Raw genomic sequence first — 17,127 nt, 5'->3', positions numbered from 1 at the left:
ACACACACACACACACACACACACACACACACACACACACAGTACACTGAAAGTTCATGATATACTAGCCAGTAGCTAAATCAAATGAAGCAACACAACCCCAACAATATTCTGCAGTCAGCACCACGTTTCTTGAAGCCAAGTGAGAAAATAGAGATCATGTTAATTTGGCATGGACTGAAAAGGGAGGCACCAGAACGACTACAGAGTCCCAATGAACAAAACGTGACTCCATGCTGGGGGGGGGTCGGAAGCCTGTGATTCCTCCAGTGTGCTTCCCTTAGATAAGAGCTGTTCTCAAGGCCTACGGGGGGGGGTTTGGCTCAGCATGAGAATGAGGCCCCAGGGGAGCAGCGACTTTCTCATGGGTCCTTGGCTGATGGGAGATTCAACTCCACAGGACCACCTTTGGCCCGAACACTTACCAGGGATTTTGCGTCAGTAGTTTTCTTCCCTATGATTTTGAGTAGAAAGTTTGGGATTCTAATAACTCCCATTTGAGCTGTACAGAGACAGAGAAAAGGCTCTTACGAAGGCCTTGAGGCTGATAAATAAAGAGCAGTAATACTATCAAGAGCAGTGTACGGTTTTCTTCTATTTTCTCAGCTGTACAGAGACATAACATGGTTAAATGTACGTTAATAGGTACAGTATAATCAACATCACAATGCATGACTAATAGTTTCAAAAAAAGCACCGATTGTAAGTCACATGATGCCATATCTTGCATCGTTTAATGTAGTGTGTACTGTATCCACCTACGGATCTGAGCTCGGAGGACTTCCTCTTGAATGTTACATTTCACCCCATGTCAGAATCACTGCAGCTCAGTGCAAATGCAACAAATTGAACCATTGTAGGGGTGTTGGTGAGACAATGTCATGGCAGCTACATACTTTAACAGGCAGCCTGCTTCTGTTGTCAAATAAGGCTGGTGGTTTTCGTTAAAACTGAGAATGTTAAATCAAGCTTAATTTAATCTTTATCCCTGGGAATATCTGAAATGGACTCAATCAGTCAATCATTCATTCAGTGTCATAGTGGCTGTCTGAGGGCCCAGTGTGTCAGGGTCCCAGAATCACATGGGCTGCTCTTAAAAAACACAAGTGTTTCCCTACTGCTGCGGCAGTGTGTGTGTGTGTGTGTGTGTGTGTGTGTGTGTGTGTGTGTGTGTGTGTGTGTGTGTGTGTGTGTGTGGGCGAGGGGGAGTTGCATGGCGCCGGGGCAGGTCTGTGTTATGGCTGAGTTGAGAGAAGGAGCGCCAGTCTCACGGTGGCAGAGCCGGGCCTTCCTCTGAGTGCCTTCCAATCACATTCTCCATCCCACTCCAATCAGAAGCACAGCCGTGCAGATAAGACAATCGTCTGTACCATCTCCCCTCTACAGAGCAGCGATTCTGTCCCTCGCCATCCCCTATTGTCCCTCACTGCAAAACTCCAGCCTATTCTGAACCTATACATCCCATCTCCTTTGCTCAATATCCCTCACCTTCTCACTGAACCACCTCTAGGCAGAACACTGAAATAAGTTAAATCTAAGCAAGCCTAAATATCTTATGTTGAGTGATAATTCACTTAAAATGCTTTTTTTTTTTACCAGGCTAAATTAGCTAACGCGATTGCCAGATAATGTTGCTTATTTTAACCTTTAAAAAAAGTCTTAATTCAAGTTGTTTATCTTATTTCAAGATATTTTACCTTAATTGTCTTGTAAGATATTTAGGCTTACATAGATTTCACTTGTTGCAGTGAAGTTGCACTGCTTGACCAGGGGAGATGGCAAAGAGAGGCAGGAGATGACCAGGGTGCCATGGAAAGGACCAGAAACTATTGTAAATAATATAGATACATTTTGCATCTGGAGTTGCTTCAGTAGTGTTTTCATGCGATGAAGTCTGATGTCTCCTCATTCCAAAACACAGACATTGTGGAATGCCAGAACAATAAAGAGGTTCCTTTGTCTGTCTTCCGGAGATTCTAATTTTATAAAAGCACGGGAAGGAGGACAAGTGTAATGACCTCCCCCACCCTCCCTCCCAATGCACACACATCCGCCCTGGATCCAAGAAACTTCCAGAGACATGCTTGCCAGATTCTTCTTTCCTCCATGTCTGTCCCCTCTCACCAAGGTTTTACATCATCTGTCCCAGTGCTGTTTCCTTTGTTTACTTCACTGTCACAATTATAGTAGAGGAGGAGGCAGATCAGTGATTCATAATCTTCATCCCATATATCAGTGACCTACTGGGACATTGATATCCTTATAGTAACCAAGTGCAGCAATAATTATCTTGCTATGACTAGATAACAACACACACACCAGGGATTATGGATTTGATAGTCTTGACAGACAGGTGACATAAGTATATCTTCATAAAACATATGTATTTAGTAATAAGTATAAACTTTATCAGGAGAAGAGTAATGAAGGCATGTGTGTGTGTGTGTGTGTGTGTGTGTGTGTGTGTGTGTGTGTGTGTGTGTGTGTGTGTGTGTGTGTGTGTGTGTGTGTGTGTGTGTGTGTGTGTGTGTGTGTGTGTGTGTGTGTCTGACTAAGTGTGTATGTGTGTCTTTGTGCGTGTGTGTGTTTGTGTGTGTATGTGTGCATGATATAGCGCTGACCTGGGCCGACGACCTTGCGGGTGCGCAGGAAGCTGATGGCCAGTCTCATGATGGAGGCTTTGTCCAAGTGGGAGCTGACGCTGTGTGGGAGGGGCAGCTGATGGGCCAGCTCGTAAAACCCCTCTGTCTCCTTACTTCGACGACAGCGTGCCGCGTCACGAGACTTCTCCTTCCGCCGCTCCGAACTGCTCCTTGACAGGAAGAGAAGTCAGGTCAGGTGGGGATGTCAAGGGTCAAATGATCTATAGGCTACTGGTAGAATGTTCCACTCAATGTCCATTTAAATTCTAGTCAATTCAGAAGGTAAACCAAATTCCAATTCCAAATGTTCCTCATTGAAAATCATTGAAGTGGATTTGAATTTGAATTTCAGTGTACTTCCTGAATTGACTGGAATTTAAATGGAATTGACCTCAAACTTGAACCCAACTCTTAAATAATGTATTGTTTCTTTGTGTTCTTTCTCTCAGGACCAGCACCAATCCCCTGCATTGTATACGGTGAGAGGACACAAACTGGCAAACACGTATAGGATATACTCATTGTGCTCAGCAACAAAAGAGACCCAAATCTCAAGAGAGTCCGTGGCTCAACTTCTTTGAAAGATAAATAGAACCACGCAGAGAATAATTAAGCATGCAACTTTTCCATGTCTTAATATAGCCCTCTAGTCGTCTGTTGTCAATCCTGTCCCTCAGTTCTGTACACAATCTCTGGTGGTTCTCACCATAGAGGTCTAGATAGATACAGTGGGTATAGAAAGTCACCACCCCTTTTCAAAATGTTCACCTTTTGTTGCCTTACAGCCTAAAATGAAAACACATAAAATGTGACTTTTTTCATCTTTATTTACACACAGTAACCCACAAAATCCAAGTGAGAATACATTTTTTAAAGAACAGTAAATAAAAGTAAAACAGTAGAATAACCTATTTGGTTGGATAAGTGAGTTTGGGGACTTGGTAACAATGGTAACAGACTGCAGATGCGATCATTGGTAATATTGATACTTAACTGTTACTCACAGTGCTGTGAGACAGAGAGAGAGAGAGACAGAGAGAGAGGGAGAGAGAGAGAGAGAGAGAGAGAGACAGAGAGACACAGAGAGAGAGAGCGAGAGAGAGATGGAGAGTAAAAAAGCTTGCTAAAGATGCACCCAATCACTGAACCCACGTTCTCTGTCTCCGAAAGCAGGTCAGTACCCAAGCCTTGTCACCACAAGCTTCTTAGCTTCTCAAACACACACGTACACACACACACACACTTTTTTACTTATCGCGACAACAGATTATTAAAGCCATTGTGATAACCATAACCACACACAAAGGGCTATGAATAAAAGATCTTCCAACATCCCAACAAGACATAACTCTCTTCACACACACTCAGACAGGTGGGGTTGAAATATTTCTGAGAGGTTTTTGGGAGGCGGAGCAGAGAACACAGACAGGTGGGGTTGAAATATTTCTGAGAGGTTTTTGGGAGGCGGAGCAGAGAGCACAGACAGGTGGGGTTGAAATATTTCTGAGAGGTTTTTGGGAAGCGGAGCAGACAGCACAGACAGGTTCTTTAGCAGTCAATCATATGATAGGATTAGTGGTGTCTTACACCTAAATAGAGCTTAGACGGAGTCCCACTCTCAGAGCGGGGGTGGGTAGTGAGAGTGCACAGAAAACTAAGAGTGCGACGGGAGTCCTGTGGTAGACCCACACAAAGGCATACAGATTTGCAAAAACCGAGAGACACAGACAAAACATTTTGTGTGCTATAGGCTTTGCCTACACCCACAAATTCCAACACAAAAACAGCTTAGGGATGGGGCTGGAGAAATGGAACCACTCTCAAATTCATAGACGCGGCTATGGATGTACCAAACACAAACATACAGAGTTAATATACCCCCATTCCAGTGAGCACAACACAGGCCCAGTGCCAAGAAAATAATTACTGATATAATAGTACTGGAATGTATTTCCTCCATTTTTATAAATTGCTATAAACTCTAACCCCTGACCTCTGATCCCTTCTGAATTCACGATGAATCCAAAACTATGTCAGAACCACATATTACAATAGCAGAGTGTATTAAAGCAAATCAAAAATAATATGGTGTTTCTGTGTCAAACAGTTTTGTTATATATCAGTCTTCTGTGATGTATATAAAGTGTAATATTGGAATTTAAACTCAATGTAATACATTTCAACTCTATGTATGTGAGGTGTATACTTTAGTTTCAAAGTAGATTTGTTTAAGACGACCAATATACACTCTGTGTGACCCTGATTTAGCCCACTGCAGTAAAAGGTTCTGTGTGACCCTGATTTAGCCCACTGCAGTAAAAGGTTGTGTGTGACCCTGATTTAGCCCACTGCAGTAAAGGTTGTGTGTGACCCTGATTTAGCCACTGCAGTAAAAGGTTCTGTTGTCCCTGATTTAGCCCACTGCAGTAAAAGGTTCTGTGTGACCCTGATTTAGCCCACTCAGTAAAAGGTTCTGTGTGACCCTGATTTAAGCCCACCTCAGTAAAAGGTTCTATGTGACCCTGATTTACGCCCGCTGCAGTAAAAGGTTCTGTGTGACCCTGATTTAGCCCACTGCAGTAAAAGGTTCTGTGTGACCCTGATTAGCCCACTGCAGTAAAGGTTCTGTGTGACCCTGATTTAGCCCCCTGCAGTAAAATGTTCTGTGTGACCCTGATTTAGCCCCCTGCAGTAAAAGGTTCTGTGTGACCCTGATTTAGCCACTGCAGTAAAAGTTCTGTGTGACCTGATTTAGCCCACTGCAGTAAAAGGTTCTGTGTGACCCTGATTTAGCCACTGCAGTAAAGGTTTTCTGTGTGACCCTGATTTAGCCCACTGCAGTAAAAGGTTAAACAATAAAAAAGGGTTGAGTCTGACAAAAGGAGAGGAGAGGCTGCCAAAAAAGCTACAATTACACTAAACCACAAAAGGGTGAGGTAAAATGGGGTGGTTATACAAGATAGGGTGAAAGAACGTCAGGTTGAAGAAAGTGTAAAAGACTTGTAAGTGATGGTAATAGTGTGTAATGAGTTTTGTTTCCTTGGTGTGTTGTCTGCCCAGGGATGCGGTTTGCTGGCGGTTTTACTGGGGCATGGCACGTGGCACAAGGAGGGTGAACTCTGTGTGCCCTGAGCCCTGGCACACCACAGCTACTGTAGTCACATGCCACACACAGTAAAAGATGGTGTATGTTCAGGGGTTTGACTTTTTGTGACTCTTAAAAGCCACAAGATAAGAGTACGAATAAATTGCCAAGACAAGCAATGAATAAAATAGCAAACTAGTTGAAAACTAAACAAAGCAACAGAATCCTTTACTTTGATATCAAGTTTTCTTTGCTTCAAATCAGAGAGATTTATTTGGGTCTTGGCAAAGGTTCCCAAAATATGATATCTGACGGGACTTGTCAGGAACTCACTCGATAAGTGGCAAGACTGATCTGAGGTGGACTTGGACTGAGAGTGGTGGCACCAATTTGTTGTTGTCCAGACCTTGTTCTGTTTCCTCCCTCAGTTTTGGATAAACACCGGACTGTGGTGTTCTGAGGAGTTGGTGCTTTGGGTCTGCGCCAGGGTAAGAAGCTCAGACGTTCAAGTCGTTCCCCACAATAGGGTCCCATATTTGCCAACATTAACAGAAACAACACCCCACCGCCTCCTTCCTCCCTCTCTTGTTCTATTTGTACCAGAGAATAAATCGACATTAAGCTGGTTTCCACAGAGACCGCCTTGGACGGAACGGTGTAACAGAGGCCATGTTCTAAAAACGGGAGACATTTTCCTTTCCTGTGTTGTATCCCATCGGCCAAAGGAAGATGGCGGAGCAGACTTCCCTCAGGCTCTGGAGGAATTCTGCAATAGCATACTGTTATCTTGCTTCATCTTGCTACACACCATGTCCTACTATCTGTCATTTTAGCCCTCAAACAGACAAGGAATTGATTTATTGCAAAGTCATGCTTGTCTTATCTATGGTTGGGAGCAAGAGTGATCAGTTAGGAATCTTGCCATGGCCATGCACTCTGACCTCTTGTGGACAATAATACACAATCCGGGGCATTTAACTGGAGGCAATGGAGATGTGTAGTTCAGTGGAGGCTGCTGAGGGGAGGACGGTTCATAACAATGGTTGGAATGAAGCTAATGGAATTGCATCAAACACATAGAAACCGTGTGCTTGATACCATTCCACCCGCCTGTCTTCCCCAATTAAGGTGCCACCAACCTCCTGTGGTGTAGTGAAGAGCTACTGTGGGTCAATATCTTATCGAGGTGTTTTTACACTGACCCTTGTCACGTTAAACTATCCCAGAGGTCTGACCTCATTAACCCTGGTCATGTGATTTAGCCACTCCTCACTGTCTGGCTAGTATCTGCGTGTGTGTGAGTGTGTGCGCGTGCGCCGCTAGTGGTGCCACTGTTTGATAGTCTGCCCTATTGTACTGCTCAGTCCCAGTGGAAGATCCAGGATATGAAACAATGGAGTCCCAGCACTGTTTGGGCACTGAGCCTCCCAGTGTACTCAGCGACCCCTCTCACAGGAGACAGTAGCCAATACAGATCCATCCGCCGAAGAGTTCAAACATTCTTAACATCAATCATCAGACGACCCTTTAATCCAACTACATATCCAACAGCCCATGAAGTCTACAGGCTGACCCCAAGTTGGTCAATACGTCAACCCAGTTCACAGTGAGCCCGGCTTCAACCCTGACATCCAGGGGTGAGCCAACTGGCCATTACTTACAATCCCCAAGGGTCTATCAGGTCTTCAACAGGCTTGTGTTTCATTCTAGCTGTCAAGTGGCATAATTAACTACTGTCAAAAGTGAGGCACAGCCGCTCTGAAGGCTTGTTTAATGGTTATTTGGTCAAAAAGAAAAAGGGAGCGTTTTGACAGAGTGATCATCAGGATTCAACGATCTGGCCACATAGCCTAGAGGTAATCTACTACGAAGCTGCCATGCTGCTAGAGGTGGCTGTTGTGGACAAGAGAGAATGAGAAAGAACAGAGGGAACGATAGAGAGAATTTTTGCACAAAGAGAAAACAATGTGTACAGTATGCAGACTCAACAAGATGAGAGAGAAAGAGAGAATGACAGAAATTCAGCATTAACAGAAGAAGAAAACATGTAGATGAAGAGAGAGACTCAACAAGCCTGTTCAGGTTGAAACATGGAAACCGCTTACTGAGGTTTCCTCATTCTTTGTCTACTGAAATCCATCTGTATATCAAAGTTATCTACAAAACAGATCAGAAGCCCGGGGACTAGGCAGAGATTACAGGGCCTTAAAATGTATTTCTTTTGAGGTACCATGTCAACACAGACCCCTATCACTGAACCACACATCTCTCTCATCTCCTTGAGAAGCATTGGAAAAACATCATTWTTTTTTTTTTTACATTCAGGGTCAGTACAGGCTAGTGGTAATCATCTTAGATTTGCCAACATGTAAACACAATTCAAGTGTAGCACTAAATGGGCATAGCGTAGCTGATATACAGTGCATTCGGAAAGTATTCGGACCCCATAATGACAAAGCGAAAACAGGTTATTATAAATGTTTGCTAATGTATTAAAAATCTAAAACAGAAARACCTTATTTACCTAAGTATTCAGACTCTTTGCAATGAGACTCGAAATTGAGCTCAAGTGCATCCWGTTTTCATTTACCATCCTTGAGATGTTTCTACAACTTGATTGGAGTCCACCTYTGGTAAATTRAATTGATTGGACATGATTTGGAAAAGCACACACCTGTCTATATAAGGTCCCACAGCAAAAACCAAGCCATGAGGTCGAAGGAATTGTCCATAGAGCTCCGAGACAGGATTGTGTCGAGGCACAGATCTGGGGAAGCATCATTGAAGYTCCTCAAGAACCATCATTCTTAAATGGAAGAAGTTTGGAACCACCAAGACTCTTCCTAAAGCTGACTGCCGGGCGACACTGAGCAATAGGGGGAGAAGGGCCTGGTCAGGGAGGTGACCAAGAACTCGATGGTCACTCTGACAGAGCTCCAGAGGTCGTCTGTGGAGATGAGAGAACCTCCCAGAAGGACAACCATCTCTGCAGTACTCCACCAATAAGGCCTTTATGGTAGAGTGGCCAGACGGAAGCCACTCTTCAGTAAAAGGRACATGACAGCCTGCTTGGAGTTTGCCAAAAGGCACCTAAAGGACTCTCCGACCATGAGAAACAAGATTTTCTGGTCTGATGAAACCAAGATTGAACTGGTTGGCCTGAATGCCAAGCATCACGTCTGGAGGAAACCAGGTACCATCCCTACGGTGAAGCATGGTGGTGGCAGCATCATGCTGTGTGGATGTTTTTCAGTGGCAYGGACTGGGAGACTAGTAAGGATCAAGGGAAAGAGGAACGGAGCAAAGTACAGAGAGATCTTTGTTGAAAACCTGCTTCAGAGCACTCAGGACCGCAGACTGGGGCAAAGGTTCCCCTTCCAACAGGACAACGACCCTAAGCACACAGCCAAGACAACGCAGGAGTGGCTTCGGGACAAGTCTCTGAATGACCTTGAGTGGCCCAGCAAGACCCCGGACTTGAACCCGATCGAACATCTCTGGCGAGACCTGAAAATAGCTYTGCAGCGATGCTCCCCATCCAAGCTGACAGAGCTTGAGAGGATCTGCATAGAAGAATGGGAGAAACTCCTCAAATACAGGTGTGCCAAACTTGTAGCATCATACCCAAGAAGTCTTGAGGCTGTAATCGCTGCCAAAGGCGCTTCAACAAAGTACTGAGTAAAGCTACACACTAGAACTGGCTACACACAGTGTCTATTTGATTAGTGGAGGCTGTTGAGGGGTTAAGATGGCTTATAATAATGGCTGGAACAGAGCTAATACCATTCCATTTATTCTGCTCCAGCCATTACCACGAGCCCGTTCTCCCCAATTAAGGTACCACCAACCTCCTGTGGTCACAATACACACATAACACAGCAGTCAATCAATCTAGTCTTATGACCTTACACTAACTAACATCCAAGTAAAACATTGTGAAATAAATACACTGACAGATCCCACTTTGAATGCACATTTAAATGCAAACTCTCAATCCTTGCACATGACACACACACACACCAACAAACAAACAAACAAACAAACGTCAGGCTTTTGACTCAGCAGTCCAGCTGCAGTCAGGTGTTCTCGCTGCGACCAACAACAGCGTCACAAAATACCTTGTGACATCTTGAAAGGGCGGCGAACATCCCTAAAATAATCTGTGTGCCTCTGCTGCCATCCCAGTCCTGTACTGGCTGGAATCCTCCTGGATCAGACCCCTGTCCTTGACCAGGGCCACACGCATGCAGGCGCACACACAAAATATCTCTTTCTAGGACTAAACTAGCACCCCTTGTACCTTGATGTCTACACAAACAATGTCATCATTCAATTCAAATGTGTTGATACACTTGTCCATTTCAGAATGTTCAGTGCACAGACCATATTAAATGTCATGATCATTAAATGGATACAGTTTTCTTTGGGGGAGAAAGTGTTAGATGGATTTAATCTTATTTTAACTGCTCTCAGCATCACTTGACGTTTCATGAGAAGCCTACCTTATCTTGCTTAACAAGTTTCAAGTTTTAATGTCACATTTAAAAAAAAATGTAATCAGGCAAGACAGTTAACAACAAATTCTTATTTACAATGATGGCCTTCCACAGCCAAACCCTCCTCTTACCCGGAAGACACTGGGCCAATGGCACACTATCCTATGGTACTCCTGATCGTGATACAGCCCAGGATTGAACACATGTCTGTAGTAACGCCTCTAGCACTGCAATGCAGTGCCTTAGACCACTGCGCCACTCAGTCCCACATGCACAAGTACAGTGAAATGCCTTTCTTGCAAGCTCAAAACCCAACAATGCAATAATCAATAACAATGTATTACTAGGAAAAAAACACACAAGAAATAAGAATAAGAAATATGAAATACACAATAAAGTAAGTAAGCATACTATATACAGGAAATATTTTAAAAGTCYGTTCCAATACTATATTTAAGTGTGCAGGGATACTGGAGTGATAGAGGTAGATATGTTTAGGGGTAAGGTGACTAGGCAACAGAATATAAGATAGAGTAGCAGCAGCTTGTATGTGAGTGGGTGTGTGCATGTGTAGAGTCAGTATTAATGTATGTGCATATTATATGTGAGTGAGKAAACTATGGAGTGAGTGTTTGTGTGTGTGTGTTGGAGTGACAGTGTGTGTGAGTGTGTAGGGCCCTGTGAGTGTGCATAGAGAAAGTGCACAAACTGAACTAAATGTTCAATAGAGATACAAGGTAAACTCAGTCCGTGTAGCTATTTTGTTAGCTATTTATAGGTCTATTGCTTGGGGATAGAAGCTGTCAGACTTGATGCACCGGTAAAACTTGCCGTGTGGCAGCAGAGAAAATAGTCTATGGTTTGGGTGGTTATGGTCTTTGACGATTTTCCGGACCTTCTATTTCTTTTTAACAGGCTTACAAAGACACATGACTGTTCAACAAGATTGTGAGAAGTCTGTACAGGAAAACACGTATACATATACCGTATCTTAATTTGACCATCCTGTTGTAGGAATTGTCCTGCACAGCAGGAAATGCAAACTTGTAGTTTATTCAAGGTTTAAAAAGGCMTTTAAAGTTTGTAATCTACACTTTAAAATGTCAGACTGGATTTGCCCCCCCCCCCTAAAAAATCGATCAAATCCTTTAATTATAATACACATAATAATTCACATTTCCTGGTGCTGCAGGATTATTTTCCTTCTGTTGCAAACTGGATCAAATTAAGATCCTACATCTGTAGGAAAACAGTGGGCTTTTAAGCTCTGCCAGATCATGATGTAACACTACAATGACAGAGTTGCCTTTGATATTGTCTGTTTCATTTACACATATTCACCGCTAGCTTKCGCATTTGACCTGATTTAGCACCTGGCTGAGAGATGCAGGGCCGCTACACTTTCTCCATTCCAACACATTCCTCTAATGTGAGTCAGTATGAATAGATATGCAGTTCAGAACTTGTGGATCTCCGTACAGCCCATCTAGTCAGCCATTGTTTCTCTATTCACTGTAGCTGCTAGCGTGTGTCTGTGTCGTAAACCTGCACATTAATTATAGGAAGCTGGTAAAAACAGAACGATGGCATGACCCTTCTATAGACTGTATAGACATGGGACCAAGAACTGTCCCTTTAGCTTTTCAATGTAAGACGAGGACAGGGGGTGCTGAGCCAGTAGAGGAGAAAGCATTAGCGTCGTTCCACCTAAAAAAGCACAAGAAAAGTGCTCTCAGACTCTCAGATTTTCTGAAATCCTTTCTGTAGTTAGAAACAGATAAGATTAGCATTCCTGGAATATTATTTTGTTGAAATATAATTTGAACTCTAAGAAATTGAGCTACTTATTGCACCCAAATTGGCTATTTTAATATATAGGATTCATATAATATCCAATAAATATAGTACCTAACATCCGATTTGGGCCAAACTTTTTTCTAACAATGAGAGACATGAGTAATCCAAAGAGATGGTCAAAAACCACCCACGGACCCCCACCCCCCACCCCATGCCAATCCCACCAGACTTATTCTAAAATTGATCAGGAAAACAATTAATTTAATCAATCTACACACAATACCCAATAATGACAAAGCGAAAACAGGTTTTTAGAAATGTTTGCAAATTTATTACAAAATAACAATAAAATATCTAATTTACATAAGTATTCAGACCCTTTGCTATGAAACTCTAAATTGAGCTCAGGTGCATCCTGTTTATATTGATCATCCTTGAGATGTTTCTACAACTTGATTGGAGTCCACCTGTTGTAAATTCAATGGATTGGACATGATTTGGAAAGGCACACACCTGTCTACAGTTGAAGTCGGAAGTTTACATACACCTTAGCCAAATACATTTAAACTCAGTTTTTCACAATTCCTGACATTTAATCCTTGTAAAAATTCCCTGTCTTAGGTCAGTTAGGATCACCACTTTATTTTAAGAATGTGAAATGTCAGAATAATAGTAGATAGAATGATTTATTTCAGCTTTTATTTCTTTCATCACATTCCCAGTGGGTCAGAAGTTTACATACACTCAATTAGTATTTGGTAGCATTGCCTTTAAATTGTTTAACTTGGGTCCAACATTTTGGGTAGCCTTCCACAAGATTCCCACAATAAGTTGGGTGAATTTTGGCCCAATGCTCCTGACAGAGCTGGTGTAACTGAATCAGGTTCGTAGGCATCCTTGCTCGCACACGCTTTTTCAGTTCTGCCCACAAATTTTCTATAGGATTGAGGCCAGGGCTTTGTAGTGGCCACTCCAATACCTTGACTTTGTTGTACTTAAACCATTTTGCCACAACTTTGGAAGTATGCTTGGGGTCATTGTCCATTTGGAAGACCCATTAGCGACCAAGCTTTAACTTCCTGACTGATGTCTTGAGATGTTGCTTCAATATATCCACATAATTTTCCTTGCCATCTATTTTATGAAGTGCACCAGTCCCTCCTATAGCAGAGCACCCCTACAACATGATGCTGTCACCCCTGTGCGTCACGGTTGGGATGGTGTTCTTTGTCTTGCAAGCATCCCCCTTTTTTCCCCAAACACAACGATGGTCATTATGGCCAAACAGTTCCATTCGTGTTTCCTCAGACCAGAGGACATTTCTCTAAAAAGTATGATCTTTGTCCCCATGTGCAGTTGCAAACCGTAGTCTGGCATTTTTWATGTCGGTTTTGGAGCAGTGGCTTCTTCCTTGCTGAGCGGCCTTTCAGGTTATGTCGATAAAGGACTCGTTTCACTGTGGATATAGATACTTTTGTACCTGTTTCCTCCATCATCTTCACAGCAGGATACCCTAGTGGTTAGAGCGTTGGACTAGTAACCGAAAGATTGCAAGTTCAAATCCTCAAGCTGACAAGGTACAAATCTGTCATTCTGCCCCTGAACAAGTTCCTGTTCCTAGGCCTTCATTGAAAATAAGAATTTGTTCTTAACTGACTTACTTAGTTAAATAAATGTTTTAAAAAAGTCCTTTGCTGTTGTTCTGGGACTGATTTCCCTTCTTCATCTCTAGGAGACAGAACATGTCTCCTTCCTGAGCGGTATGATGGCTGTGTGGTCCCATGGTGTTTATACTTGCATACTATTGTTTGTACAGATGAATGTGGTACCTTCAGGCGTTTGGAAATTGCTCCCAAGGATGAACCAGACTTGTGGAGGTGTACAATTGTCTTTCTGAGGTCTTGGCTGATTTCTTTTGATTTTCCCATGATGTCAAGCAAAGAGGCACTGAGTTTGAAGGTAGGGCTTGAAATACATCCACATCCACCTCCAATTGAGTCAAATTATGTCAATTAGCCTATCAGATGCTTCTAAAGACTTGACATAATTTTCTGGAATTTTCCAAGCTGTTTAAAGGCACAGTCAACTTAGTGTATGTAAACTTCTGACCCACTGGAGTTGTGATACAGTGAATTATAAGTGAAATAATCTGTCTGTAAACAATTGTTGGAAAAATTACTTGTGTCATGCACAAAGTAGATGTCCTAACCGACTTGCCAAAACTATAGTTTGTTAACAAGAAATTTGTGGAGGGGTTGAAAAATGAGTTTTAATGACTCCAACCGAAGTGTATGTAAACTTCTGACTTCAACTGTATATAAGGTTCCGAAGGTGACAGTGCATGCCAGAACAAAAACCAAGCCAAGAGGTCAAAGGAATTGTCCGTAGAGCTCCAAGACAGGATTGTGTCGAGGCACCGATCTGGAGAAGGGTACCAAGAACACAGTGGCCTCCATCATTCTTAAATGGAAGAAGTTTGGAACCACCAAGACTCTTCCTAGAGCTGGACACCTGGTCAAACTGAGCAATAGGGGAGAAATGCCTTGGTCAGGGAGGTGACAGAGCTTGAGAGGATCTGCAGAGAAGAATGGGAGAAACTCCCCAAATACAGGTGTGCCAAGCTTGTAGCGTCATACCCAAGAAGACGCGAGGCTATGATCACTGCCAAAGGTGCTTCAACAAAGTACTGAGTAAAGGGTCTGAATACATATGTAAATTTCATATTTCAGTTGTTGTTTTTTTTAATACATTTGCAAAAAAAAAAATTTAAACAGTTTTTGCTTTGTCATTATGGGGTGTGTAGATTGATGAGGAGGGGAAATAATTTAATAGATTTTTATTTATTTTTATTTATTATTATTTATTTGTACCCCCTTTTTCTCCCCAATTTCGTGGTATCCAATTGTTAGTAATTACTATCTTGTCTCATCGCTACGACTCCCGTACGGGCTCGGGAGAGACGAAGGTCGAAAGCCAGGCGTCCTCCGAAACACAACCCAACCAAGCCGCACTGCTTCTTAACACAGCGTGCATCCAACCCGGAAGCCAGTGGCACAGCTAGCGTGGCACCGCTAGCGCTGCGATGCAGTGCCCTAGACCACTGCGCCACCCGGGAGGCCAATTTAATACATTTTAGAATAACATTTTTTTTTTTTAATAAAGGGGTCTGAATACTTTTCGAAAGCACTGTAGGTACCATTGACTTGCATTGGATTTGTGCCACAAATTAAACAAAGTTAGCATTTCAAAAAGTGACCAGGTAAACAACACCAAAGTATGGGGTGCTCTCATACCTTATCCATAAACTGCTTACAGGGTAAGGAAACAAATATGTAAATTTGGATTTGGTTGAACTATCCTTTTAACATTGAAGGGAAAAGCACCATCTAGGGGTCAGAATCTTTGGGGCAATTAATTAGCTTTTAACAAAATAATGTTGCAGGAATGCTAATCTTATTTATTTCTAACTACAGAAATGGTTTCAGAACAATCTGGGTGTTATGGCTTGCTGAAATGACATGGAACGACCCAGCATGCATTCTAAAAATTCAGGGCCCCTTGGCAGAGAATGCATACCTGACATTCTCTACTGTTCTCTACATCACCTGACATTAACGCTGATGGTACTTAAACTCCTAGCTGTGGCAAGTCACAAGGCCCCAGGGGCCCAGGCACATTGTTAAGGAGGATTCAAAAAGGCAGAACAAGTCTGACATTTTGAGATGTAGCTATGATTGAAGAGCTATGAAGAGCAGAGTGTAGAACTTTGTAAGAGTTTAATGTGATACAAGAGTGTGATATAGTATGTAGAATCTTAATTTGAGCCAGTTTGCTACAGCAGAAAAATAATCCTACAGCAAGAGAAAATGTTCATTATTATGTGGAATATAATTAATGGACATTTTTGTATGGGTTGATGCATTTTCGTGAGGCATGTTGAACTCAGTGCACTGTTGCTCCAGAGTCATGAGATTTCCTAGTACCAGAGTAATCCTCATCCAGTAGGCGTGTTACCTAATGAGGACCAGTCTGGTTCACACATTCTGTTGGTAAACGTCAAGGCAACAAATACACTTGGGAGTATCAATATCCATTTTCCCTCATATTCTTTGGGAATTCTTTCTTTTCCATCAACCTTTTTTGAATTATGGGCAATTCCACTGTAAGGGAATAGCGCTGAGACTCTGATTTTTCACTTTAAAATGTATGCCAAACAAAAACCATAGCTTTCAAAGTTTAACAAAACCAGACAACTCTGTGSACAAGGATTTATTTGACCAATTTACACAGAACATTTTACAAAAACACACTTAAGGATGCAAAGTTTGGCAACAGAATTTTGGTAAACTATCCCTGAGTTTTTAACTGTACTTCACAGAAAATCATAATTATGGATATGAATGACATTCTCTTTATGGTAATGTATCCTAAATACATAGACAAAGTTAGACATATGCAATATCCACCTTTGCATATGTGAGTATTATTCTACACACTAGCTATTATTTTAACCCCCAAACAAGACCAAATTTGGTTGGTCCGACTGGACCAAATCTGAACCCATTGTAGACGTCTATGTTTCACAAATTTGGATATCAAAGTACAGCACAGTAGAGCTCAGTCGAGTACAATACAGTACAGCACAGTAGAGCTCAGTACAGTACCGTAGAGTTCAGTACAGTATAGTTCTGTACAGTACTGTAGAGTAGAGTATAGTTCAGTACAGTACAGTACAATGCAGTACATTATAGTGTATTCAACTCAGCTGTGCTCTGTATTGAACTCTACTCTATGTTACTCTAGAGCACAGTACTCTACTCTCCAAACTTGTGAAACATAGACGTCTATGATTGGTTCAGATTTGGTCTGGTCTGGATTGGACCAAATCTGAACCAATCATGGACTTCTATGTTTGGGCCAAATCAAGGCTGGTCCAGACGTGACCAAAATTCAACATCTGTGGAAGTTGAAATAAATTAAAATATAAAAACCAAATTTCAACTACTTTTCAACATCCATGGATGTCCTCTGTGGGTCAGTCCTCAATGGGTGAGGATGCTGGTAACAGTTAATGTAAATAGAAGGGGGCTCATGTGTTGGTGTCAGA

General features: G+C 42.3%; 1 protein-coding gene across 2 annotated transcripts in view; it reads right to left on the bottom strand.

Moving 5' to 3' along the window:
- The window catches only part of epas1b (endothelial PAS domain protein 1b), a 56,098-nt gene that overhangs the window by 23,382 nt on the left and 15,589 nt on the right, over positions 1 to 17,127 (bottom strand). Inside the window, exon 2 of one of the 2 annotated variants that reach the window (XM_023993573.3) lies at positions 2,622 to 2,812. In XM_023993573.3, coding sequence (XP_023849341.1) covers positions 2,622 to 2,812 — 191 coding nt within the window. The remainder of the gene's footprint in view (positions 1 to 2,621; positions 2,813 to 17,127) is intronic. The other variant, XM_023993574.3, reaches the window with a different exon arrangement.

Source organism: Salvelinus sp. IW2-2015, linkage group LG8 (genome assembly GCF_002910315.2).
Source record: "Salvelinus sp. IW2-2015 linkage group LG8, ASM291031v2, whole genome shotgun sequence".
Taxonomy (NCBI): Eukaryota; Metazoa; Chordata; class Actinopteri; order Salmoniformes; family Salmonidae; genus Salvelinus; species Salvelinus sp. IW2-2015.
This window is presented reverse-complemented; position numbering and strand designations above follow the sequence as displayed.